The sequence below is a fragment of the Piliocolobus tephrosceles genome, chromosome 13 (genome assembly GCF_002776525.5).
Source record: "Piliocolobus tephrosceles isolate RC106 chromosome 13, ASM277652v3, whole genome shotgun sequence".
NCBI classification, from domain to species: Eukaryota; Metazoa; Chordata; class Mammalia; order Primates; family Cercopithecidae; genus Piliocolobus; species Piliocolobus tephrosceles.
The window spans coordinates 63409542-63437502 of record NC_045446.1 but is presented as its reverse complement, the minus strand read 5'-3'; the positions used below and the strand labels follow the sequence as shown (position 1 = coordinate 63437502).

At 51.1% G+C, this 27961-nt stretch overlaps 1 protein-coding gene across 2 annotated transcripts; it reads right to left on the bottom strand.

Annotated features, from left to right (window-relative positions):
* Positions 1–1617: 1617 nt before the first annotated feature.
* P2RY6 (pyrimidinergic receptor P2Y6) lies at positions 1618–27961 on the bottom strand. 2 transcript variants are annotated; one of them, XM_023209471.1, is made up of 3 exons: positions 27698–27905; positions 5389–5456; positions 2414–3733 (listed from the first exon to the last, which is right to left on the bottom strand). In XM_023209471.1, exon 3 carries the CDS (start codon positions 3697–3699, stop codon positions 2713–2715), a length of 987 nt encoding a protein of 328 aa, XP_023065239.1. In that variant the 5' UTR covers positions 3700–3733; positions 5389–5456; positions 27698–27905; the 3' UTR covers positions 2414–2712. The 2 variants fall into 2 exon arrangements, with proteins under 2 accessions (XP_023065238.1, XP_023065239.1); XM_023209470.1 differs by lacking the exon at positions 5389–5456 and having other exon boundaries at positions 1618–3733; positions 27698–27961.

The following is a 27961-nucleotide window of genomic DNA, read 5'->3' as shown; positions in this document are numbered from 1 at the left end:
CGCCCAGCTAATTTTTGTATTTTTAGTAGAGATGGGGTTTCCCCATGTTGGACAGGATGGTCTCGATCTCCTGACTTCATGATTCACCTGCCTTGTGTGAAGGCAGGTCTCCCAAAGTGTTATGATTACAGATATGAGCCACTGCACCTGGCTGGGTGTGGGGTCTTGTGTGCTACCATTCCCCTTTGCTGCTTCCTCCAGGGACCTTCGGTAAAGATGCCTTTCCAAGGCTTTTTAAGGCTTGGATCTGTGTTTGACATGCCTCCTTATGAGGTGGCCTCAAGGCAGCTCTCCGGGTACCCACAGGTCAGAACGATGGGCCTGAGAGGGCAGGAGTGGAACATGGCAGGAACAGTCTGTCATGAGACCAATCAGTAGGCTTCCGGTGGTGGGACCTCCATGTAGCAGCCTCCTGGTGGCCCTGAGGCTCTCAAGCTGCTGGCTCCTCCATTTAGAGTGAAGCAATGTTGAACAACTGTTTCCCCTCACTTAGGGGCCTGGTGGAGGTACCCCAGGTACAGAGGATACCCTAAGGTTGAAAGCCACACTTGAAGAGGTAGATGAAGGAGAGGTGGATCTGGGGCTCATCCTAGCCTTGAATGCTCTGGCCCTACCCAGCTCTTTTCCTGGCCACTCCCTTCCACACACCCAGGTCCCACCCCACCCCACCTATCGCCCATTTAATTGAAACTCACTGTTGCTTTACAGCCAATGTTTTCCTTTTTTTTTTTTTTTTTCTGAGACAGAGTCTTGCTTTGTTACCCAGACTGGAGTGCAGTGGTGCAATCTCAGTTCACCACAACCTCCACCTCCCAGGTTCAAGTGATTCCTGTGCCTCAGCCTCTGGAGTAGCTGGGACTACAGGTGCCTGCCACTACTCCCAGCTAATTTTTGTATTTTTTAGTAGAGATGAGGTTTTGCCATGTTGGCCAGGCTGGTCTCAAACTCCTGACCTCAAGTGATCTGCCTGCCTTGGCCTCCCAAAGTGTTGGGATTACAGGTATGAGCTACCATGCCCGGCCCCTCAGCTCATTTCTAACTCTGGGTTTTGTACACATCACCCCATGCCTTCTACTGGGAGCAGCTCCAGAGCTGCTTCACTCCTCTTTTTGAATTCCTCCTGGCTCAAGCTGATCCCTTCTTTTTTTTTTCTTTCTTTTTTTTTTTTTTGAGACAGGGTCTCACTCCATTGCCCAGGCTGGAATGCAGTGATGCAATCTCGGTTCACTGCAACCTCTGCCTCTCAGGTTCAAGCGATTCTCTTGCCTCAGCCTCCCAAGTAGCTGGGATTACAGACGCCAGCCACCACGCCCAGCTAATTTTTGTATTTTCGGTAGAGACAGGGTTTCACTGTGTTGGCCAGGCTGTTCTCAAACTCCTGACCTCAAGTGATCCACCTGCCTTAGCCTCCCAAAGTACTGGGATTACAGACATGAGCCATCACTCCTGATTTATTTTAATTTTTTAAGAGACAGGGTCTCCATCTGTCGCTCAGGCTGGAATGCACTGGTGTGATCCTAGCTCACTGTAACTTTGAACTCAGCACCTCAGCCTCCTGAGTAGTTAGTACTACAGTCAGACACCACCACACCAGGCTATTTAAAATTTTTTTTTTTGGTACAAACAGGGTCCTACTATGTTGCCCAGGCTGGTCTCAAACTCCAGGGCTCAAGCATTCCTCCTTCCTCGGCCTCGCAAATTGCTTACATTACAGGCATGAGCCACTGCACTTGGTCCCCTGCCTCTTCTAAGAAACTTCCCCTGATTACTCCCTCCGTTGGCCTCCCACTGCCTGGAGCATCTGGCCAACTCTTGCCCTTGTCTGGAGGCTGGCTGAGGCACAGCTCCCATTTTCTCGGCTTTCACACATGCAAGGCCATGTGTCCTCTGCTCCAGCCCCGTGCCTGTCTGCCCAGGGCAAATCCCAGCACAAGGCTGGCCCAGCTGGATGTGTATGGAGCATACCTGGGTTGCACTAAAGTGTTCCCCACTTCTGCTTGCCAAGTTTCCACACAGCCCTTGACATCTGGCTCAGATGCTCCCTCCTCAGAGAGCTCTTTCCTGACTCCTCGGACTGGGTCATGGACACCCTCTGTGTACCCGCTCCCTGCAGCCATGCTTCCCTCTGTCACAACCCTAATGTTGCTGTGCCAGTCTGTACTTCCAGCAGTTGGGAACCTGTATGGACCAGGGCCAGGACTGGTTCTTCTAGGGCCCCAGAACCAACCCAGGCCTGAGCACAAGGTGTCAGTAAAGGCTTGCTAAATAAATGGAATATCACTCCTCTCCAGAGAGCTCATAGTCATCCCTCAAAACCCAGCTCAAATGTCCCTTCCCAGAAGCTCTCACTTCCCCCTCTCGTCTTCCCTCACCTGCTTCATTGGTGACTCAAAGCATGGAACATACCCCTTGATGACAGTACACGTCACACTGTATTTTTGTGAGCACCTTAATGTGGTTTCCCCAGGTCTCCATGGCTGACTAGGACCTCTCAAACGCCAGGCCCAGGTCTGTCCATCACCATGCCCACAGGACCTGGACCAGAGAAGGGGCTGAAGAAATAGTTTTTGGTGAGCTTCTGGGTCCTGTGAGGGACCTCACTCCATGCCCAGCTGAGCTGAGCTCTAATTCTCTGCCTGGTTTGGGGTTGGTGGGGCTCCTGGTGCCCTGGACACAATGGCAAACATGAAGGCTGCCCAAGCCCTGGAGGACTTAGCGACCCTGCCTCTGCCATTTGGCTGTGAGTTTCTGTAGGAGCTCATGTGGTCGTCGGCGGAACTTCTTCTGGGTGAAGTAGAAGAGGATGGGGTCCAGCACGCTGTTGGCGCTGGCGAATGGCCGCGTGCCTTTGTAGGCCGCCGCAAAGGCCTCCAACACAGGGCAGGGGACGCCTGGCGTCGAGCGCACTGCCAGGTAGGCTGTCTTGGTGATGTGGAAAGGCAGGAAGCTGATGGCAAAGGCAGCGGCCACCACCACCGCCATGCGGGCTGCCTTGCCACGCCGCTCCTGGGCCACAGGCTCTGCTGGGCCATCCTGGCGGCACAAGCGGCGGGCCAGGAGACAGTAGCAGGCCAGCAGGGCAGCAAAGGGCAGCAGGAAGCCGATGACGGTGAGAGCCATGCCATAGGGCATATAGCGGGTGGCCAGGGCAGGCGGGCTGAGGTCATAGCAGACGGTGCGGTTACGCTGGATGCCTGTGGCAGCGAAGACGGCTGTGGGCAGGGACTGGGTTGTCACAGCCAGCCACACGGCTACACACACTAGCCAGGCGGCCCGGCGGCCCCCACGTTTGTGCCAGGGGGCCAGTGGGTGGCAGATGCCCAGGTAGCGCTGGAAGCTGATGCAGGTGAGGAAGAGGATGCTGCCATGCAGATTGGCGTAGAAGAGGAAGCGGACCAGGCGGCAGGCGAAGTCGCCAAAGGGCCAGTGGTCACCTTGGGCATAGTTGTAGATGAGCAGGGGCAGGGAGCAGGCATACAGTAGGTCGGCCAGGGCGAGGTTTAGGGTATACACGGCCGTGCGAGTCAGGGCCCGGCGGGACGTGCAGATCTGGGTAATGACACAGACGTTCAGCGGCAGGCCAGCCGCCAGCACCGCCGAATACACAGGTGGCAGCAGCAGTCGCTTGAAGTTCTCGCGGTAGACACAGGTGGTGGGTGGCAAGCCCAGAGCCTGTCCTGTGCCATTGTCCCACTCCATGGCTGCTCAGGTGAGTTTCCTATGTTCAGGGAGTCTGGGAAAGCAATACGCAGCCTGTCAGTGACATGCTCACTCACCACCCAGCAGGCCCTGCCCCTCCTCCGGCCCTGATCTCCCTGTCTGAACAGTGAGGGCACCAACTTTGTCAACTCTGCTACTCTAACCACCCCATGAAGCCCCACAGAGCCCTCACTTCAAGAAAACTTGTGATAGAATAAAGCTCACGCTTGGGGGCAATCTGATTCATTGTGTGTGTGTGTGTGTGTGTGTATTTTTTTTTTTTTCCTTCGGCCTTCCTAGTGAACTTCTATTCATTCTTCAAAGCCCTGATCATAAGTTTCTTTCTCTGTTAGTGGAGATTGATGGAGTTGGGTTTGAATCCTAACTCTGGTATGTATTTGCTATGTCACCTTGATTTCATTTCACCTGAGAAAAGGGGGAATGCGGTGCCTGCCTCTCAGGGATGTCAAGAGGTTAGAAGCACTAAATCATACTGTGCAGGGCTGCCAGGGGCTCCCTGGGGTGTGGAGACTCTGGTCATGGTGGATCCGCATGTCTCTCACAGACTGGGACCCGCCTGAGGAGAGGGGCCAGGTCCGGTGTCTCTCTGGTCTTAGTCCAGGGTCTGGGGCAGAAAGGGCCCTGATAACTCTTAGTTAACCAATATGAAGGGTCCACACACCAGGGGCTGACTGAGGACCGCACCCATCTCCTCAGCCTGAACTCCACCTTTCAAAGCCATGGTTCTTCTGGCTGAGGTCTTGTTATCTGTAAAATAGGGGAAGGAGGTGACACCCAGTTCCCCAAGGCCTCCTTCCACTTGAGGCTACAAAGGCAGGTTTGGCAGAGCCTCTGACAACACAGCGCCCGCTAGTGCCCAGAGTGAAAACCGCATCCCTGAAGGCGGATGGGTGAGGGACCAAGTCATCTGTTTACTTTACAGAGATAGAAATCCAGACACAGTGAGGGGCAGGGACTGCTCCTTCTTTCTTCGTAAGTCAGAGCAGAGTCAGAACCAGAACCCAACTGCCCAATCCAGAAAAGGCAGCTTAGTGTAGCCCACAGACATGGGATGTAGAGGTTACATGACCAACTTCAGAGCTAGGCAGGCCTGGGTTTAAATGTTGCTCCCCCACTTCCGTGCTGTGTGAAACAGGTCATGTCACAGTGTCCTCATAAGTGACGTGGCCAGCGTCCTCATCAGTGAAATGTGTGGTGATGACATTCAGTAGTGCTCAATAAATGCCATGCCATTGCATTCTACATCTTGTCCCTCCTCTCATTCTTTCGGGCTGGGTTTTGGGAGAGCCAGCAGCACAAATACCCTAAGGGGTTCCCTGATGGGGTAAGTCTGACTGCTAGACACTCACCTCTAAACTGACATTGCCATATTACTGGTGTCTAGAGAAAATTTACAACTAAAATCTAATGGGCCTTTGAGATAATGAATCTAATCATCCTCTTTTCCCATTTTGCAGATGGGAAAAATTGAGGCCCAGAAAAAATATGAAGTTCTGCAAATGCACTCAGTGGGTGGTAAAGGGTTCAGGCAAAGTATATGGACTCTGGTCCAGATGCTTAGGTTCAAGTCCCAGCTATGCCACGGATGAGTTATGTGGTCTTGGGCATACTAGTTAACCTCTGTCCTCCAGATTCCCCATCTGTAAAATGAGATGAAATAGTACTTGCCTTATAAGATTGTTGTGAAGATCAGTGCCTGGCATGGGGCCAAGTGTTTTCTGTTCTTAATATACCTACTAAGTAAGGTTATGGGATTTTAAAAAGTTATATTAGAGAAAAATACATTCTTCCCAACTTACAATTTCATTTTGGTGAAGCTATTTTACCCCAATTCTGGGCAAAATGATAGTGTTGGATTCTTTGTCTGCAGCCCACATCCCATGTCACCCTCAGTTACCAAAGATTCTTTGTGGGGCTTTAGACCGTATGCTAGGAGTGCTGGGTGCCAGCTAGGGCAAGGTAGACACAACGAGGAGACCAGAGGAAGAAACATAGGAGCCCCCCACAGCATAGCCAGGAAGCCAGGATTAGCACAGGCAGAGAACATCCACTCATCTCTTCATTCATTGGTTCGGGCCATTCTCATTCACATGTTCATTCTCTTGTTTTCACATGACAGGGATTCACTGAGTCCTCTCTACCAGCTAGGTACATGAGGGCATAGTGTATAGGTGGACATGGAGATATGGGGATACAGATACAGATATGCTAGTCTGACGGAGGAGACCAGTGTGAACCACCTGATGGAAGAGACTTTTCAGAGCAGAATGAAAGACAGAGCAAGGCCTGGGTGGTTGACTAGGATTTCCATGGGTGGAGAAGGGTGGGAGGACAATCCGGGTGAGGAGGAAGGTTGAGGGACACAGCACTCCTCTACCATGTTCCCCTCCTCACCATAACCCTCTGTTCTTGCAGACTGATCTCCTCTCACACAGGGTCTGACAAAGAAATCTGAAGAGAAAGAAAATTGCTGGTTCTGTGGGGCTGGCCTTTGAGATGCAGCCTCTGCCCCTCCCTGACCCCTCTCCTCACACAGGGTCTAAGGAGACCAGTCTGCAAGGGAAGAGGGCTGTGGTGAGGAGGAGAACATGCTAGAGGGGTGCTGCATCCCTCAACCTTCCTTTGGAAGGCCTTCACCCTCAGATCCCACCCCCAGGGACAGCCCTCTGTCTCAGATAACTGGGGACTGCAGTCTGCCACTTGCACACCCTGGTGAGACTGATCCTCCTGGGACCCCATCCCCTCCCTCTTGGAAGGAGGCAGGGGGCTGCAGGAGGGGATCCAGTGCACAGCTCTCTGGGAAAACCTTCAGGGCTGTGTCAGGAAAGACAGGCCTGACCATCATCCCGGCTCCCTTGTCTATTTTCTGAGGACCTAGGAGAGCTGAGCTGTTCTCCCAGTTCCTGGCAGGGGCTGGCCTCAAGGAGGGTGCTCTTGGCTCCCACCTCCAGGCAGCAGCTGACCTTGGCGCTGACATCTGTCACTAACTCTTGGGTCCTAAGTCCTGGACCAGACCAGACCTCAGCCTCTTCCTGAGCTGGACTCTGCCCATGGTGCGGGGGGCTTGCTAACAAGTGGCTCTGACTACATCCTTCTCTCCATTCCTCTGCCCTTTGGGGGAAAGGCCCGAACCCTTTTCCTGACATTCAAGACCCCTGCCAAGCCCTCCAGCCCTATCTGAAGTACACCAGGGCCACTCTGCCCTTGCCTCTTCCTCTTTCGTCACACATTCCCAAGACGTGGAGACTCCCACACAGCCAGTGGCAGCCAGAGAGCCAGACTCCCTCTCCAGCCTCCCCATCTCCACTATTCCCTTCACACAAAGTGCCATTCCACTAATCTCCATTCATCAAAACCCTAAGTATCTATCTAGCTCCAGATCTCACCTTGCTTCATTCTTTTTTTAATCCCTCCAGCTGGGTGGAATCCCTTCCTCTGGGCCTCCTAACTCTGTGGGTCAATGCTGAACCCAGCCTTCCTGCCCAAAGTCACAGTTCCTTGCGTCTACCTGCCCCCCATCCCCCACAACCCCTGCACTGGCCCATGGCCCCAAGATGTACTGACACTCACAGGCAGCCTCCTGTCCCTGCAGCACGCTGGTGGTCCCAAGTGTGTTGGAGCAAAGGGAAGCCAGACCTGAGGCTCCCCACTCTCCTGCCCTCAGCTAGGCTGCAACTCATCTGACAGGGTGAGCAGCTTCCTCTGTTTCCTGGCAGGACTGTCTCTGACTAAAAGAGTCTCTGTGGGGGCCACCGGCTCCCTGCCATCCCCAACACCACGCCTAGCGCCTGGCGGAAACTGGGCTTAGAGGAGCAAGGAGGTGGAAAAAAGGCGTCCTTCCCGGAACGCTCCTCTACCCCAGCAGGGGAAAGGGGGGGATGGGGCAGAGGAGGAGGGGTAGGGGAGAACCAGAGGCTGTCAGCCCCATAGAAGCAGCACTTTTCTTTCTGCTCAGCCGTCTCTCAGTCTTCGCAACTGTCAAATGGGTAGGGCAGTGATTAAAGAGCTCGTGGCTCCTCCTTTAGCTATAACACTCAGAGCCACGGGGAGTCCATTCCTCCTCCCAGCCATTCACTCCCCCATCTAGCCTTCCTTCCCTCATTCAATAGCTCACTCACCAACATGCCCATCTACCCATCCCTCCATGTGGCAATCCACTTATGTACATACTTACTCAGCCCCCTTCTCCCTCCCTCTTTCCCTCTTCTCCTTTTCTCCACACACATTTATCGAGTACCTACTATATGTCACCAGATCCTCCTACGTTCCCCCATTTCACAGTGACTGCTTCTTCCACACAGCAGGTGCAGAGCGCATAAGGAGTGATGGACATGGGCTGTGGAGATAGATGTGATGCCCCTGAGGACCCAGTTGCCTGTGCTACATCCTCCCCATCCCCTCCTCACCACCAAACTGGCCTCAGAGCTGTTAGGAGACCAGAGCAGGAGATGTGGCTCCTCATTGTCTCGGGGAGGCCAGATACAGAGTGGGAAGCAGCCTTCCAAGAGGGTGACCTGGAGGAGGTGGGCTTTGATTTGGAGCAGCTAAGGTAGCAAGGCGGGTGGCAGGGGAGGATTGTGTGGGGAAAGAATGCCAGCCTGGGAGTGTAAGGCCCAGGTTCTTACTCCACCTTTGCCCCCAATCACTGACTAGATAAGCCCCTTCCCTTCTGTGAGTCTCCTGGGTAGAATACGGTCATACTGACCACCAGTGTCCTGGGAGGATGAAGTGCCACTCAGGGTGGCTCATCTTCTACCCTGGGAGGTGCAGAGGAGACTCTTAGAGCCTAGAGCATCAGAGCTGAAGGTGCCCTTAAAGGCACCGATCTCACCCCAAAGCCATTTTTACAGGCAAAGGGATTGAGGAACAGAGTGGGAACGCAAAGTTTGGATCACACTGAGAAAAATCAGGTTTGAACTTCTGATAAACCCTTGGTCAGTTGTGCACAGATCGAGCACCTACTGCTTGCTCAGGCCTGTGCTAAGAGGTCACTTCTGCCAGCTGAGTGTGGACCTCCTGGTCGGATTTGACCTGTGCTGTGGCCCAGGAGAGCAAGGTGGCCTTCAGCTCAGCAGCCAGTCCTTTGCTGGGTCCCTGGGACAACCTCCCACAGCCACTCCCAGCAGGATGGGTCACTGTCCCAGGAATGGGAACAGATCTGAGGGCTCCTGGGAGGTGTTGGCCCCAAGGCAGGGCAGGGCAGGGCTTGGGTAAGAAGCCTAAGTGGTCTCAGTCCCTGCAACCTGGATGGATGGGAAACACAAAGCTGTCCCTATCATGTCTTATCCGCCCAGACGTGCAGATCTGGAGACCCCTAATCCCACCGCTCTGCTCAGATAAGGGCACTTGGACTAACCTCAGAGGGGAAGAAAAGGCTCATGGGGTCCCACTTGACAGATGGAGAAAGAAACTAAGGCCAGCTGCCCCTTCCCCACCCTCTTCTCAGGGGTTTAAGGGCATACGAGAGGCCTGGCCTGGCACCTCAACAACCACTGAATACCCATTACCCGCTGGCTTTTTAGTTCTTTGCCTTCCTAATAGAGTCTAGGTTTGAGGGCTCTCAGGACCTTGGAACTACAGCATCCTAGGGCTTGGGACTTCAAAGAATTTAGGGATGACGGAATCGGACCCAAGGAACTGCCCTACTCTCACCGGGCCTTAGCTTTGCCCATGGACCTGGCTAGGCCTAGAGGAGGGGGCGGGGCCTGAGAGGGAGCACTCAAGTCTGAGGGGTCATGGGTGCACCTGGGAGGGAGTAACCTGTAAAGCTCATGGAGAAAGCATGTCCACTGCTGGGCACTGAAGGACCAGAGGGACCTGGACACACAACAAGGCTGAAGAGGGCATCACAGGCAGGAGGTCCACTGTGGGCAAAGGCACAGAAGTGGGGAATGAGCTTAACCTCTGTGAGAAATTAATAAATATAAAAGCCAGAGCAATGGATGAGCTCTGCAAAGAGGGGGCTTCAGATGGGAGGCCTGAGAGGAGCTGGCCCATCACAAAACCTCCAAGGTGCAGCCTTCTTCTGGCAGAGATCCTCCCTCCTTGGCCTCCCAAAGTATTGGGATTACAGGCATGCACCACTATGCCCAGCCACGGCCAGTCTCTCTCCCTCTTTCTTTCTCTCTCTTTCTTTCTTTCTTTCTTTCTTTCTTTCTTTCTTTCTTTCTTTCTTTCTTTCTTTCTTTCTTTCTTTCTTTCTCTCTCTCTCTTTCTTTCTTTCTCTCTTTCTTTCTTCTTTTTTTCTTTTCTTTTCTTTTTTTTTGAGAAGGAGTTTCACTCTTGTTGCCCAGGTTGGAGTAAAATGGCACAATCTTGGCTCACCGCAACCTCCGCCTCCCCGGTTCAAGCGATTCTTCTGCCTCAGCCTCCCAAGTAGCTGGGATGTACAGGCATGTGCCACCATACCAGGCTAATTTTGTACTTTTAGTAGAGATGGGGTTTCTCCATGTTGGTTAGGCTGGTCTTGAACTCCTGACCTCAGGTAATCCACCTGCCTTGGCCTCCCAAAGTGCTGGGATTACAGGCGTGAGCCATTGTGTATGGCCAATGTTGTTTCTTAAATGCCTGTTCTGTGCCAGATGTTTTATCTGCAGTCCTGGGCAATTTGGTGGGAGGTGGATTATTCCCTCCCCTTTACATATGAAGAAACTAAGACTTAGGAAGGGCCAGTGAGTTTTCCAAGCTGTCCCAGCCAGGTGGCATTTCAGCACGTTCTTCTTGACTCTAAGGCCCCCTTCTTCATTGTTCCCCCGAAGTTGGAGCTTAGATGCTCAAACCAGGGGATTCCCAGGGGAGTTGGGTCTTCCCTGCGTTGAGACCCTGTAGCCATGAGATGGCACCAGCGGACAGCCAGCCCTGCTCTGTCACACAGCCAGGGAGGGGTGAGAGCAAGGCTGGTCTGCCCACAGCGGGAGGCCTCCCCTCAGGGCTGGCACTGAGCAGCCTCCTGACTGGGTTTCCAGTCTCATTTCCTCTTGACCCACTCCCCAACCTTCCTTCCACTCACCCTCCCCAGATGAGCTCAAGCTCTCATTCTCAGGTCTTCACCCTGGTCAGTGTGGTCACAGAAGCCACTGGGGACATAGCAGGGACAACAGGGTCAGCACCAAGCCCTATCTGTCTGAGGTAGAGGCCCTGGCCCCAGGCATCCACCACCCATCTCCACCCCAGGTACACCTTTGGCAAAACATGGCAGCCCCTCACCTAACAGCAGGGACAGCCTCTTCCGGTTTCCTTTTTCCAGTTGAGGCAACAATCATGGGGTCAGTTCTAGAGCAGGAGCAATTCACCATGGACATAGGAAGAAATGACAAGGGGCCCAGCCCTTCAGCCTGCTTAGATCCTATGGTCTCAGGATAAACTTTACATGACCCCAGAGCCTCCCCCATCCCCTGAGGCCTTCATATCTAGCGGGGATGAGGGGATCTGTTGGCCAAAGGCAGGAGCTGGAAGCCTGAGTCATTGTCTGCCAGCCAGCTGAGGCAGGAACCAGCTCAGACCAAGCTGGATGTGGAAGAGGCTTCCTAACCTTGGCCTGCCTGCCTGCTGGGAAATAAAGGCCTGGAAATCCCCTTGCTGGGCCCCTGACCAGTGAGTTAGCGGCAAGGGCACAGGATGCCAAGGGTCAAGAGTTAGCTTCCTTCCCCTAAGGAGTCAGACAGGCTGGGATCGACCACCAACTTGCTGTGTGACCTAGAGTAAGCCACCTACCCTCTCTGAGCCTGGGTAAACAGGGCTACTTATGGTGCCTACCTACCATGCAGAGTCACTATACCCTCTGTGCCCCAGTCATCAACACAATCCTGACTCTGGACAGCCTCTAGCCTGAGGCAGGGTTGCCCTGGAGCCCACCTGAGGCCAGCTTGAGGCCAGGTTCCTAATGTAAGTGCCTCCCTGGCACGCAGAAGACAGAGGGCTGGAAGCAGAGTCCTCTCACCTGGAGGAGTTCTGGTCCTACCTGTGGCATCTGGCTGGCTACAGAATGACAAACCTGGCAGAAGGGAACATGGAAGGCAGGGGCTCTGATTTCTCTTCTCCTTTCCCACTTCCCCTTCTCACCTCCGGCTCAACAGGAATTAAATCTAAAACTGAAACAGCCATTTTCAGTGAAAAGAAGAGGAAGCTGCAGCTTTGGGGAATTTGGGGGTTGGGGCTGCTTCCTTTGGTTTCTCTCCAGCCTCTTCAAGCTTAGCAAAGATGAAACTTACATCTCCCAAGACCCCACTATGTATGAGGGGCCCCAGCTGCCCAAGAGTGCACCCAGAAGCCCCATCACAACCTGGACACATGTATTAATTGAGCACTGATGATGAACCAAGCATTGTGCAAAATGCTTAATGTGCCTTGTCTCATTCACTCTTCAAAACTACTGTTTCCACTTTACAAATGAGGTGACTGAGGCACCGCAAAGTCAGCAAGAGGTTCTTTCTTGGGAATGTGAATGAAGAGGGTTAGAGACCACACGGCCCCAGTGGGCACAAGGCTGAGAGGTCAAGGGCAGCCCTGAGACTGAGGAACTGTGGATAGCACAGAGGCCCAGGGAGCAGCTGTGACAGGGCAGCCCCCAGTGAGCAGAGGGACGGCCTGTGGTGCCCAGCCCTTATAAGTCCACGCTTATAGGGCCACCGCACCTTCTACCCAGTGCTCCAGGAGATCCCCAGGGCCTCCTAAAAACTCTTCCCTGGAGATAGCGGGAGAGGCTCTCTGTGCCTTGCTTGGACCACCAGGCCATCCCATTTGTTTGTCTTCTTGTGGGAGAGGCTACTTGGTTCTCCCTTCAAGAAGGAACCTGCTGCTTAGCTGCAAGTAACACAGTTGGCTGATGGCCTCAGTTAGTGCCTTAAGGATCTGCCCATCCTCCCAGTTAACCAGGCTTCAGTCTGTGGGGGAACAGATGGCCCAGGTCCAGCTGCCTGGCTAGCCTAGCAGTCATTGTTCAGCCCCTCTGTAGCTTCTTCCCACTCAGTTCCCAGATCCCCTCTTATGATGATGACCCTGCCCTCTGATTTTCCTTTGGGGGATTCCCCTTCTCCCATCTAGAGTCTTGGGGATCTGGGAGTGATGGGTCTGTGATTGAAGCCTGCCAATTAGAGAAGAGTGGGCCCCTCAGGCCTGTAACTGGCTTGGGGTGGAGGAGTGATCTTCATTGCATGCCTCAGAGTCAATTCTGGTGCTTTTACTGGAGCATCGGGAAGGAGACAGGTCTTCCACAGCATTTGCAAAGCTAGTAGAAAGCGAGGCAGGAGCTGCTGGAGCCAAGTGAACTAAGTTCCAGGCACTGTCCTGGGCGATGGAGATACTGCCACCAGGGAGAAGACTGTCTACATAGAAAGCCAAGGAATGGCAGAGATGAGACAGGAATGCATCGTTTCCTGAGAACAGCATTGAGTGCCTGGTTTCAGCTGTGCCTGAGGTTTTACCTTTGGTGTCATGAACTGATAAACTCCCTTTTTGCCTCAATCCATTTAACCTAGGATTCTGTCACATGAAACTAGGAGTCCTGCCTGTAGATCTGCACGTTGTGCCCAGGAAGAGAGGCGACATTTCCCTATGGGAAAACTGAGGCCAGAGAGGTTAGGAACTTGCCCAAAGTGCACTATAAACCCACCATGGCATCCTGTTTCTCAGGAAGAGTGGCCTATGAAAGGTCAAAGAAATGGAGGTCTGGGGTCAGGGCAGAGAAGACCAGCCAAAGGGGCAGTGTCAGACTCCCTCCCTTTCCTTCTCTAACTGTGCTAGGAACTGGGGACAAGGTCTGCTTTACCTCTGGGGCCTCAGAGATGAGTACAGGCTTTGGTTCCCAAGAGGCACTGGGAAATGTTGGATGATTGGATCCAGTCTATAAAGATGAGCCCCGGGGCTCTGTCCTTGGTGCTGCCTGGTTCCTTTTTTTTTTTTTTAAATCTTTGCCTTGGCTGATGTGGAGATTTGTCAAGCAGAATGAAGGTAATGGGTTCAGGAGTAGCACCTCTGAGACTGCTTGGGTCCCCCAGTCCCCACCTCAGGAAAGGCAGGCCACCAACCCTGCCGAGTGGTTATTGTGGGTTATGATCCTGCCCATTTCCCAGGCAGACCCTGAGGCCTGAAGGTAGGCAGTTTTGTCCACAACTCGTACAGGTAAGGTTTGGGTGTGGAGGGGGAGCCTCAGGGAACTCCTCCCCTCCCGTGAAAGGCAGCCCCTGCCTTGATTCCTGCTCTGATTTTCCCTAGCTCTTCCTAGGGCCTGAGCCCACCTGGCAGAGATAAGACATCCAGCTGGACCCAGGGGTCAATGACAGGCCTCTGAGTTCCAAACAGTCAAGGCTAGGGAGGCCTTAAGGTCACCTGACCCAGAGGTCTCTCCACCATCCCCTCAGAGAAGGGGGCTGTCTGAAGCCTTCCTGATTGGGCTTATTTGGCCCCTGCCTGCATACTTCCCATTACAGGGAGCTCACTCCTCTCCTAGGCCACTGCATTCCACCTTGAGAAAGCTCACTGGGAGATATGCTTTGTCACACCAAGCCCCGAGATCTGCCCCTAATGACTGCTCTCCCACACCGGTCCAGCTTGCCCCTGGGGCCATAGAGCTTGGCTGCCCCAGGACACCCTGCAGAGATTGTCGCAAGACCATCCATCTATTGGTCTTCATTCTCACCAGGCAATTTCAGGCACATGTCCAGGCCCCAGGAGACCTAGTGGTGGATTCTCAAGGATGAGGCTGTGGTCTGTGACTGTTTTCAAACCTGAAGACAAAACCCTTTGCTACCCTCTGTCCTGTTTCATTGCCTGCCTGGGGCCTGTGAAGGGGGCATGGTCTCTTCTTTTGGGAGGAGGAAACTAAGGCCCCCAACAGCTTAGTTACTTGCCAGGGCCACCAATCTGTCAGTGATCTTCCAATCAGCTGAACTGCCTGCCGCCAAACCCCAAATCTTCACCCTCAAACTGGCCCATTTCTGGCCAGTCCAGTGTGGGAAGAAGAGGGCTTTGTGGGTGTCTGAGGGGTGGCCTGGGAGGAAGAGATCAAAGTCAGGGGCAACTACCTCATTCAAAGTGCAATGTAGGAGGTCAGCAGGCGACAGGTGGCTCCCGCTGTGGAGTGTGCATGAAGAACACAGGACAGGCTGGGTGCGGTGGCTCACACCTGGAATCTAAGCACTTTGGGAGGCCAAGGCGGGAGGATCACTTGAGCCCAGAAGTTTGAGACCAGGCTGGGCAACATAGAGAAAGCCTGTCTCTACCAAAAATTGCTTAAAAATTAACTGGGTGTGTTGGTGTGTGCCTGTAACCCCAGCTACTTGGGAGGCTGAGGTGGGAAAATCGCTTGAGCCTGGGAGGTCGAGGCTGCAGTGAGCTATGATCACACCACTGCATTCCAGCCTGGACTACAGAGCAAGCCCCTGTCTCAAAAAAGGGACGCAGGACAGACCCCCTCAGGTGGTCACTTAAATGACACCTTCTCCATGGGACCTTCTCCTACCACTCTAAGCTAAAATTATAATCTCCTACCCAGCACATGCACACGTGTGATTCCTATGCCCCTTCTCTGCTATATTTTTCTCCTTAGCATTTAAAATCTTTTAATACACTATTCTACTTATTTATTGGTTATTGTCTCTCTCTCCTGACTGGAACATAAACTCCACCAGGGCAGGGGTTTTCATGTTTTTTTCACTGCTGCATGTACTTAGGACAGTGTCTGGCATATAGTAGGTGCTCAATAAATATTTATTGAATGAATGAACAAATAAATTCCAGAGGTGGTTCAATTATGTCTACACAGAGAGGACTGGCTGCACGGGGGACTTTGCTTGAGGCTGTTCATACAGCAAGCTGTAGTTCGTACTTAAGAGTATGTGTTTACTGGGGATTGGGAGCAGATAGAGATTAAATGTGAGCACCAAAGGCCTTTAAGCCAGCCCTGGGGCTGCTTCTGCCTGGCTGTGTGTGTGAGATTTGGGCTGTGAACAGTCCCAGCTGAGAGGGGTGAATAGGACTTGGCCTGGCAGGGCTGGGCAGCCTGCATCTCCCTCCTGCCTGGTCTGAGGTTTTCTCTGGCACTCTCACCTCCCTGCACAGGATCACTCCCTCTGCACTGGGGCCCCGGCCCAGAATCTTTCTGGCTTCTTTCCCTTCCCTTGCCAGCCTAGGCCTCCCTCCCAGGACCCAGGATTCCCATGGACACAACCAATCAATTCGTGTCCTTCATTCATGGTGCCACCAGACTGCTCCATCCTGCACTGTGGGGCTGAGTAGAGCTGGAGGACGTGACTCAGTTGGGTGCCTAAAGCCCTGCAGACCCTGTCACTGCCCCACTTGGCTGGGTCCCTAAACTTCTGTCTGTCCTAGGGCATCCTCTCTCCTCTCTCTTCTAAGCCTTGGCCCCATCTTTCTTGTCAGTCCCATACCCTCAACCCTACCAGCCCTCAACTCCTCCTTCAGAGCAGACAGGCTTTCAGAGGGGCTGCCTTCAGTTTTCCACTGCCCAAATAAACCCCATGTCTGCACCTTCTCTCCTCACCCCTCCACAGCCCCGCAGGACCCCAGGTACCACCTCCTGCCCCCTCTTCAGCACCCTCCCCGTGCTGCCTCTGCTCGTTCCTTTCCCTCAGCCCAAACACTCTCCACTCCCAAGTCTCTCTCTCTCATCTGAGCAAAATGTCTTCCTTGATCTCTCGTGCCTCTCCGTCTGTTCCTCTTCCTCCCTGCACAATCAAGCTTCTGGAAGAGTCACCCACAAACCCTGCCTCTACTTCCTCCCTGTACCCATTTCTCACCCCCTTACAGTCAAGCCCAGGGTAGAGCAAGAAGCCTTTGGGCCCAGCTCCGGGAAGAGCAGTGGGTACTCTGTCTTCTGGGTGAGGTTGGCAAGATGGAACCAAGGAGCCATCGACTGCCTGAGCTCCATCCACAAGGAAATCTCCGAAGTGATCTTGACAACACAGGCCTTGGGGAGAAAACAGGCCACTAAGGATGACTGGGCTTGACATCCCTGAGCACCACTCAGGGCTGGTGCAGGGCTTGGGGAGGAGAGCCACCTCTCTGGCTTCCAGGAAAGGGCCTGGACTCTGCCTGGAAGGTGGGCAGGGATCAGGGCCGGCAGGGGCACCTCCAGGACGTCTGTTTAGCAGGGGATTAGGGAGGTGACGGGTTGGGATGATACCTTTGCACGGCTCATGACACTGGTTTGAGAAAACATCAATGGTTTCTGTCACAGAATAGGAGGGGTCGTTGCTTATGGAGCAGGTGAGGGTGGGGGTACACGGCTCCCCAGATTACTCCCTGGCACTGCCCGTGGGGACACAAAATGTGAGGATTCCCTCCTGGAACAGGTATGTCCTCAGAGCTCCCCAGAAAACTCAGAGTTCTTCAAGCCCCAGACCATGGAATTAGATCCAAATGCTCAATCCCAGCATTTGTACCCCTCTGTCACCCATCACTGTTCCCTCTGCAAAGCTTGGTACCCAACAGATGTGGGGGTTCCCGTCCTGACTCCACAGCTTATGAGCTGTGATTTTACCTCTCTGAGCCTCAGAGTCCTTAATTTTAAATACTGTCAACAGTCACAGCATCACTGGGGGCTCAAATGAAATAGTGGATCTAGATCACCTAGCCCAATATCTGGTGCACAGTAAGTATTTGCTCAGTGGGGCTTCTATTATCACCCATAATTTTATCATAGATCAGCCAAACTCATGAGAAATGACCTCCCTTGCAAGCCTTGCTCCCTTTCTTTCTCCCTCCCTCCCTCCTCTATTCATTCACTCATTCGCCATGCATTTACAAGGAGTCTCACAATGTGCAGGCACTTCTCTGGGCTCTGTCCTTTGAGGAGCCCCTGTTAGTGGAAAAGACAGATGAAGATGTACACCCATGGGTCTCCAGGAAGACAAAGGAGGTCTCCAATCCTGTCTGTGGTATCAAGGAAGGCTCCCTGGAGGAGATAATTCTTTGGTGCAGTGTGGAAAGGAAAAGGCAGGTGCTCTAGGCAGAGAGACCTGCTGGAGATGTGGGACCTCAGAGTACCTGCACGTGTTTGTGTTTGCAAGTGCTGACGGGCCCTGCAGGAGGTAAGACCATGAGGTCATTAGGTCCAGGCCCAACAGGTCTCAAAATGACAGGCTACACATGTGGCCTCTGCATTGAGGGTGCCAGCTGAAGAAAGTCCTCATTGGGAGACCCCTTTCTAAAGCAGGGCAGAGGCATGATCAAATTTGAGACTTAGAAGGTCCCTCGGGCTGCTAGTTGGACGATGAATTGGTTGTGGTTGGATTCAGAGAAAATAGAGCCTAAAATGGGATTGTGGCCATAGAATGGGGAGCTTCAGGGACCAGCCTGTGGTAGACTCACGTCAAGGATCTCAAATGATAGGCTCACAGCAGTCTTCCCTGCCCCCTAACAAACCCTTACAGCCAGAGTACTGGAAAGACAGATGTCCCACACCAGTCCTCAGGTCACAGGTGGAAAACTGAGGTCCAGGGCAGGCAAGAGGATGCTGTAGCCCTGCATGGAGCTTGTGGGGAGCCACTTATCTCTGTGTCCTGTCACCAAGCCTGCTGCTCCAGCCTGGCTCTCCTCTCCAGGGGCAGCAAAGGCATGGCTTTGATAGTGGGAGACTTGGAGGAGTAAAAGGATGACTTGCTCCAGACCCATGCAGGCCCTCCTCCATCAGACAGACCGGGGAGGGGAGCCCTTAGAGCTTCCAAAGTTCTCTCCTCTCCTTTGCACCCATTTTGCGGTGAAGGAAACTGAGACCAAGAGAGGAGAGACATTCGGTTCCTGGGATAGCACAACCATCTGGACATGCGATGTCAGCTGCAGGAGACAGAATACCTGGCCCCGAGTCCTGGCCTTGCCCCTGGGCACCTGGATTCACAGTTCCCGAGGACACTCAGCTGGTGAGGGGTGGAGCTCTAATGGCACCACTGTCTGGCTTCTGCCTGGCCCCCGTGCCCAGCACCATTCCCAGGAGTCACTTCCTTTCCATCCTAGCCTGTGTCTGTAAGCCATGGCTGAGCAGGATAGAACAGGAAGGAACCGTGTGCCATCTGCTCCAGATCACTGTGGATGTGGGCTGGTCCCTTCTTGGATGGAAGAGCCTGGGCCCCACCCTGCCCAAGGGAGCCAGATGTCCTCAGCACAGCTCAGCTAGTCTGTGCCCCACTGGCTCTTCCAGGGTGGGCTTGGGTGGTGAAGCCCGACTCTGGTTCTTGGAGTATACAGACTTGACCTGGCACCCTGAGTGTCCGGTCTATGCTTGACCTGGACTGTACTAGGGCATGAGGATGGGCTGAGGGAGCGGATGAGCTGATATAGCAGACACAGTTACCAGCCATTTAGAGTAGTCAGTACCAAGTGCCTGCTGTCCTCTAATCCCACCTGGAGAGGCCAGCAGGGCAGGACTTGCAATTTCTCTGGTGGAAAAACTGAAGTCCCACTTTATGTCAATCACCAAGCCCTGTTTGTGCTCCATTTTCACATCTCAGACTCCTCTTCTCTTACCCCATGGCCCCTACTCCGACCTAGACCACAGCCTCCTCATGCTTTCTGGTTTTCCATCTCCAGGGCCAGTCCAGCCCCTTTCTGTGGCCAGATGGACCCTTGCTCAGCAAAAGACTGACTTCACTGTTTCTCTTTCTACGCCCTCTCTATATCTTCCCAGTGCCTGAGGATAAAGGCAAATCCAGTTCCTGTTGACCTCTCCACTCTCAGCTCCCACTCCTGCCCCTTGCACGCGATCTGCTGGGCTCTGATTTACTTTCAGTTCCTGCTCTTCTTTTCCCCCTCGTCAGTGCTGTTTCCACCACTGCATTTCTCTCTTCCCACATCTGTGGCTGGTCAACTCCCATTGTAAACTCAGGGACAGGGGACGCCCAGGTCCTGCCCACAGGCGCTCAGTGGGGACAAGGGACATCTACCTGATGATCCATAACCCGAAGTCTCAGAGTCAGTGCCCCAGAGTCCTGCCAGAACACAGGCAGGGAGGGATGGTTCCAAAGGAGAGAAAGCTTGGTGAGGAGGTGACAGTGAAATGGTCAAGTGTATGTGGAGGTAAAAGGCAGAGTCCGTGAGAGGCCTGTTGAAGGATGGTGAACAGAGCTGGAGCTGCTCTGCATGTGCTTGAAAAGAGGCCCAAACTAATAATGATGAAAATACGATTGTTGAAGACTTAGTGCGTGCCAGATGTGCATTGCCTCATTTAGTCCTCATAAGGACCCTGCAAGGTGGGACTGGTTATGATCTTCATTTTATACTTCTGGTGGGGAAACCGAGGCACAAAGTTTAGCTCAAGGTAGCACTGGGAGAAAGAATGACTCCTGGGCTATTCTGAACCGAGGCAGCCTGGTTCTAGAATGCATATTCTTAGCTCCTACAATAGAGCAGGGCTGGGCTAGGAAGGATTTCAGGTGGCAGGGAAATCCAGCCCCTCTACTGCTCTGACCCAACCTGCCTGGGGCCCAGACTGCCCTGGCCTCACCCTTCCCTCAGTCACAGGGCCTCATAAATGCTGCGTCCTCTAGGAAATCTTCAGGGATCAAATAGAAGGATTCCCTCTACTTCTTCCAGGGTGCTAACAGGAAGCCTAAGGTAAGGGACACCCTTCTAAGCAGAACTTCCCAACCCTGGCTGCCCATCAGATTCCTGGACTCTTTCTGGGGAGAAATGTTTGCCTGTCCAGCATCTCTTCCTATGGGGAGCCTCTCGCCCCATTCAGTGGAGATTTTCTTCATTCAAAGTGGTAACCAGACCCAGGATCCATCCAGACCCTTCGCCAGTGATTGGTTCAGGGGCAACCAATTAGAGTTTGCCCCAGGAATTTTTGTGGAATCAGCATGAAAGGTTCTCACTCTTTTTCTCCTGGATTATTAGCTGTGCGGACTATGAAAGCCTGGTGCTTCTGGAAAGAACTTGAATAAGAATGTAGGAACCTGGTGGAAAGTCAGGAGAGAGCTGTTCATGGCATCCTTGTAAGTGCTGGATCTAGCCATGTCAGATCTAGGTCTACCTTGGACTTTTTATTTATATAAACTGATACACCTTTTCTTGCCCAAGCTAGTTGCATTTGTCTCTTGCAACCAAAATAACCCTGACCACCCTTACACCAAAAGCACAGGCAAGAACAATAACAGCAAATTAAGTAAGTTGAAATTTATCAAAATTTAAAACTATTGTACATCAAAAGACATTATCAACAGAGTTGGAAGGCAACCCACAGAATGGGAGCAAATATTTACAAACTATATGTCTGATAAGGTATTAATATCTAGAAAGTATGAAGAACTCCTACAAACTAAACAACAAAAGAAACAACCCAATTCAAAAATCAGCAAAGGACTTAGATGTTTTTCCAAAGAAGATATACTAATGGCCAATAAGCACATGAAAAGATGCTCAACATTACTAATCAATAGAGAATGCAAATTCAAACCATGAGATACGACTTCACACCCATTAGGATGGCTGTTACTAAATAAAAAAAAAAAAAAGAAAAAGAAAAAAAAAAGGAAAAGACCAACCTAGGAAATAAGAAGTGTTGGTGAGGATGTGGAGAAACTGGAAACCTTTGCATTACTGGTGGAATGTAAAATGATGTGGCCTCTGTGAAAAATATTTTGGCTGTTTATCAAAAAATAAGCATAAAATTACCATATAATCCAGCAGTTCTACTCCTAGAATTCCAACCAAAAGAATTAAAGGCAAGGACTCAAACAGAATTTTATATATAAATGTTCATAGCAGCATTATTCACAATAGCCCAAAGGTAGAAACAAGCTAAACATCTGTAGATGGATGAATAGATAAATAAAATCTGATATATATATATACAATAGATTATTATTCAGCCTTAAAAAATGAAATTCTGATACATACTACAACATGGATGAAACTTGAAAACTTTATTCCAAGTACAATAAGTCAGTCAAAAAGGGACAAATACTGTATGATTCCACTTGTATAAGGTACCTAGAAGAGTCAAATTCATTGAGACAGAAAGTAGAGTGGGGGTTGCCAGGGTTTGAGAGGGTGGGAGAATGGGGAGTTATTATTTAATGGGCATAGAGTTTCAGTGGATAACTTTAAAAAGTCCTGGAGGGCTGGGCACAGTGGCTCATGTCTGTAATCCCAGCACTTTGGGAGGCTGAGGCAGGCGGGCAGATTACATGAGGTCAGAAGTTTGAGACCAGCCTGACCAACATGGTGAAACTCCGTCTCTACTAAAAATACAAAAACTAGTTGGCCATGGTGGTGAGTGCCTGTAATCCCAGCTGAGGCAGAAGAATCACTTGAACCTGGGAGGCAGAGGTTGCAGTGAGCCAAGATTGCGCCACTGCACTCCAGCTTGGGTGACTGAACAAGACTCCATCTCAAATAAATAAATAAATAAATAGTCCTGGAGATGGATGGTGATGATGTGATGGTTGCCCAACATTGTGCGTATACTTAATACCAGTGAATTAATTGTACAATCAAAAAGGATTAAAATCATAAATTTTGTTATGTATATTTTATCATAATAAAAGACAAACAAAATAACAATAAACAAACAAACAGAACTTGGCCTTGACCAGCACATCTACTGTACTGGGAGATAATTCTCCCAGGGCCAATCAGATTTCTGCATGTTTTGTGAGCAGAGACAGACTACCTTTGTTCCAGAGGATCTTTTCAAGGATATTTGTAGAGCAGACAGCCTTGGAAGATAAAGATAAAAATAGTATCCCCTTCTGGAGCCAAAACCAGGTTTATTGACTGTTTGGTGGGCAGGCTTGCTGCCCCTTATGAAAGACGCGGATTGCCTAAGCTCCACGTTCCTTACCTTGTCATGCAAGCCATTGCATGTGCAGGTATTACCTGGACCCCTTTGCATTGTCCTGCAGGAATTGGGGAACAAGTGCAAATGCTGATATTTGGGCTACTTCTGTTGTTGTGAGGAAGAAAGTTCTTTATCTTTAACCAGAAGTCTTGTGTCTTCTGCCAGCATCTATGAAACTATAGCAGGCCAACTCATTGGCTTGGAAGTGTGGTCAAATCACAGGCCCTTCCCACTTTCTTCATACTTTTTGCATCGGAATATCAGGTGGGAGAAAAAAAAAATCTGTATTTCTGGCTCATGCCTGTAATCCCAGCACTTTGGGAGGCCAAGGTGGGCAGATCACTTGAGGTCAGGAGTTTGAGACTGGCCTGGCCAACATGGTGAAACTCTGTCTCTACCAAAAATACAAAAATTAGCCAGGTGTGGTGGTGCATGTCTGTAATCCCAGCTACCTGGGAGGCTGAGGCAGGAGAATCGCTTGAACCTGGGAGGCAGAGGTTGCAGTGAGCTGAGATTGTGCCACTGTACTCCAGCCTGGGTGACAGAGTGAAACTGTGTCTCAAAAACAATTCTGTATTTCTGACATTATGATGCAGTGGGCCAACTTGGGTTTATAGGAATCTTGCCCTAGACCTAAACCCCTGAAGAGTTGGTTTCCTCCTTTTGGAGGCTGCTTCTCCCTTTTCACTCCAGCTGCCAGGACACTCACAGTGAAGTTTCCCTGTTCACCTACCTGAGGACCAACATTCATCTCAACCTTCTATGTAATTTCTATATTCCTGCTCCTGGATTTAAAACAATTAAGATGTAATTCACATACCATAAAATTCAGCCTTTCAAAGTGGACAATTCAGAGGTTTTTAGCATATTCACAAGATTGTGCAACCATCATCACTATCTAATTTCAGAATATTTTAATAACCATAGAAAGAAATCCTGTACCCAATAACAGTTACTCCCCATTCCTTTTTTCCCCATCCCCCTGGAAACTATGAATCTCCTTTTTATATTTATGAATTTGCCTGTTCTGGACATTTTATGTAAATTGAATCATACAATGTGCACCATTTGGTGTCTGACTTTTGCTTAGTGTGTCTTCAAGGTTCATCCATGTTGTAGTATAAATAAAAACTTCATTTTTATGGCTGAATAATATTCCATTGTATGGTTAGACCACATAATTGTTTATCTGTTCATCCATGCTGGCATTCTGGGTTATTCCCACTTTTTGGCTATTATGAATAATTCTGTTATGAACATTTATGTAGAAGATTTTGTGTTTCAAATTTTCTTATGTATACACCTTGGAACCAGGGGGTCATATGGTAACTCTATGTTTAACCTTTTGAGGTGCCAACTGCATTCCAAAATGGCTATATACTTTTTCATTCTCGCTAGCAATGTATGAGACTTCCAATTTCTTCATAGCCTCAGCAACACTTGTTATTGTCTGTCTTTTTCGTTGTAGCCATTTTAGTGGGTATAAAGTGGTATTATATTGTGGTCTTGATTTGCGTTTCCCTAATTGTTCCTTTTCTTATGTTGTCATTCATATTTTACCATTTCATGGTATGCTCTGAAGCCTGACATCTTGTGGAGCAAGTACCCCATGGAGTGGGAGAGCCATGAGTTTCAGGGACAGATAGTCCCAGGTTTGAACCCCTTTGCATCTACTAGTTATGTGACCTTGAGTAAGTTATTTAACTCTCTGAGTCTCAGTTTCCTCACTTATTCTATGTGAGTTATAGTATTAACCGCTCTTGGTGTTGCTGTTATTATAAGATAAATCTATGATAAAGCCCCTGAGTGGGCCTGGAACAAAACAAGTCCTCCATGAATCTCACCAATGAATCCAAGAGTCAGAAGGGGAGATTTACTGCGTGGGAGGAGACCTAGGCTGGGGACTGTTTAGCTTTTAATCTATCATCTGCTTTACTACAGCAACTTTTTACAACAGAGGCATTTCTGTGCCAAACATTAGCCTCTCTGTGTCTCTGTTTCCCCTCCATGCTATGGAGGTGTGTCCTCCTCAGGAGCATGGTGGGCCGCAATGTGAAGGCATGAGGAATGAGACTGCACCTTGCTGTCAAGTACTGGTGAATCTGCAGGATAGGTTCTGGCACTTCCAAGTCTGTCTCTTGCCTCAACCATCAGATTAGCCACTGCCTGAGGCAGTTTCTTCACTCCTCAGACAATGGGCTCTCCTTCTCCTGTGCAGATCTGTCCCCTCGTGCCTCTGTCCCTCAATAGAAGGGACAGGACACTCAGGAACTATGGGTTGATTTGAAAGGCTGGTTCCTATCCCTCTGGTATGACAGAAACAAGGTTATCCCTCACTCTGAGTTGAGATCTGCCTCCTGGTACCATAGGACAGCCCCAACTCCGTCCCAGGCAAGCAAAACCGGAACTGCTCTGGGAGTCAGGATGCCAGGCTCTGTCTCAGCTACTGCAGAGTTCATCTTCCTGGAGCTCAGTACCCAGCCCAGCCCCTGAGTTCCTAAGGAGCGAGTTGGACCCACTAGCCCCTGGGTCCCTGGCATCCACACAGAGCTGGGCACAGAAGCCACTGACCGAGCCTACACCATCTCTATAGACCAATGACTGCATCTTGTGCAGACCCTGCCCTCCCATGGAACTATTAATGACAGGGCCAGCCCTGGGACAGGGGAAGCAGCAAGGTATCACCCCATGCCGGGGCATTGGCCCTAACTAGACAAGCCAACAGTCAGAGAGGGAGAGTCAGAGCCTAGGCTGCCAGATCCCCACCCCAGCCTGAAATAGAAACCCATTTCAGAGACAAATGGGGAAATGGTCCCAAGGCAGGAGGGGGCAGGGTGGGCTGTTGCACCCAGCTTCCTGGGTCTCGACGGGCCCAGGGAGTGCTGTAATGGGCACCTGTTGCCAGGCTCTGCCGACTCACTCTAACGCTAAGGAACCAGGAAAGCTAGGTTCAGAGCTCTGGGTGTGGACACTGACAAATTACAGTCCCAGCTCCCACATTGGACAGGATCCTTTAATTTCTCTGAGCCTCAGCTTCCTCTGCTGTAAAATAGGAATAACAATAATCCTGACTGCTTTCTTTTTCTTTTATTTTCTTTCTTTCATTTTTTTTTTGGAGACAGAGTCTTGCTCTTGTCGCCCAGGCTGGAGTACAGTGGCACGATCTCAGCTCGCTGCAACCTCCACCTCCCGGCTTCAAGTGATTCTCCTGCCTCAGCCTCCTGATGATTTCATTTTTGTGTAAAACACTTGACACATTGTAGTTGCTCAGTCAATGACAGATCTTGTTGTTATTACCTAACTTTCTCTTTCAGCTCAATTTTGATGGAATGATTTATTCATCTGTTATTTCATTTACTTATTCATTCAGCCAAACAGCCAACACACACCTACTAGGTAAGCCACAACAGTTAATAAAGTTTTCGGAGTTAGGTAAGAATTGAAACCCTAGCGCTGCTGCTAGTTGGCTGGATGACTCTGGGAGAGCCACTTCCCTTCAATAAGCCTCCATTTCCTTGCCTGTAAAATGGGAACAATAAATACCATTTCTGGAGGGCATTGGAATGTTATAAAGAGTCAGTGGCACTCAAGGTGAGCAGTTTGAGACCAGCCTGGGCAACACAGCAAAATCCCATCTCTACAAAATATTTTTAAAAATTAGCTGAGCATTGTGACACATGCCTGTAGTCCCAGCAACTTTTAGGTTGAGGCAGGAGGATTGCTTAAGCCCAGGAGTTCAAGGTTACAGAAAGCAATGACGGTGCCATTGTACTCCAACCTGGGTGACAGAGCAAGACCCTATCTTTAAAAACATAAAAATTCCAAAATAAAAAGGGTCAGTGGGACAGTGGTGTGAAAACAGCCAGTGCATAGCCACCGATGGAAAAACAGGTGGCAAGTGGGCTGTACAGAGAAACCAGGCAAGCTTCTGGCAGAACAGGCCATGCTGGGAGCTACTGGTAGTCGGGCCTCCAGAGACAGCCACAGGATAAGGCAAGGGCAGGAGAGAAGAGTCAGCAGGCTCAGAAACAATTGCCAGGTTTCCGGACCATGGCCCCCTCCCTTTCTGACAAACAGGGAGGAAATGTAAAAAAAGGTTGTAAGAGTTTTAGAAGAGTCCCAGCCACACAGACAGTCAAGGGCAGTGTGGAGTTCCCCCCACCCAGCCAGTCATACACACACACACACACTGGAAGCTGGACGTTGTCACTCTCGCATACACACCCAGGGGCTTGGCACACACACAGTTGCACCTTCTGGGGCACAACACTTTATGTTTGCAAAGGGCCTTCTTATTTTTCATCTCATTGATACTGAGGGGTGGAGAGGTTCCCTGAATCTGACCCATTCTAGAGCTGGCAAGAGATGAGAGTCCCAAATACCTTCAAGAGTTGGGACTGAACGCATGGGCTGGGCTGCCTGTTTTCTCTGTGTGGGTGTCAGCAGAGCTGAATGGCAATAGAAACTCGGGAAAAGTTTTAACCCAGCTCTCCCAGATAGGTCCTTTCACCCTTAACAGGTCACACCTGGACTCAGGGACTCATTTTTTTTTTTTTTTTTTTCCAAACCACTCTCGTGGGGCCAGCTCCAGGCTGTCTTAAGATTTAGCTGGAATGGCAGAGGTGAGAAGCTTCCCAAGGGTCTCCTCTGTGGACAATTATTTGGTCACTAATCCTTCCTACTCACTCCCTCAACCAAAGTTCCTGGGGAGTTCTGGGGGCAGGGCCCAGCCTCCTCTGTGAGGGCTGCTCTGCAGCATACTACACTTAGCAGTGTTCACATAGCGAGAGACCACCGTTGCCCCCATTTTAGAGAGTAAGAAATTGAAGCCCAGAGAGGAAAATTGTCCTTGCCAGCCATTTGGACTCATACCCAGACCTTTGTGGCTCTGAGTCCTGCCTGAGCTATTCCACTTCTTCAGCAAGGCACAGCCCAGCACCAATGTGTCCATCTCCTCCCCGCCCCCGCTGACCCCATCCTGCGTGCCTCAGCCCTCCGTGCTATGCAGTCTGCAGGCTCCAGGCATAGTCAGGCAGAGGGAGGAGGAGGACCCCAGTGTCTGCCCCACTGCCGCTCTTGCCTGTGATGAACCTCGGTGGCTGCAAGTGGACTGCATGTACTCAGGAAGATGCTAGGGGAGCTGAGGGGCGTAAGCCCTTCCAGGCAAGGACCCAGAAAACTCACCCAGGAGTTAGCGAGTGCCCCACTTGCAGTCCGTGAAGTGCTGGAGCAAATTCCCACTCGTGGAGCAGCCCCTGCTATCAGTCAGTTCTATGCCTGAAACTGTCGTGTGCAATGTCTGGCAGAAGTCTGGAGAGGCAGCAGATGAGGAAACCGGGAGACTTGGGGAGAGGAAGTAACTTGCCACAGCACAGAGCTGGCAAGCAGCAGGGCCAGGACTCGAATCCTGAGAACCCTGAAGCTCAAGTCCTTTACACCAATGCTGAC

What these genes read in the sequence shown, in the direction of transcription:
- P2RY6 (XM_023209470.1), bottom strand. Translation starts at nt 3,699, where the DNA reads ATGGAGTGGGACAATGGCACAGGACAGGCTCTGGGCTTGCCACCCACC.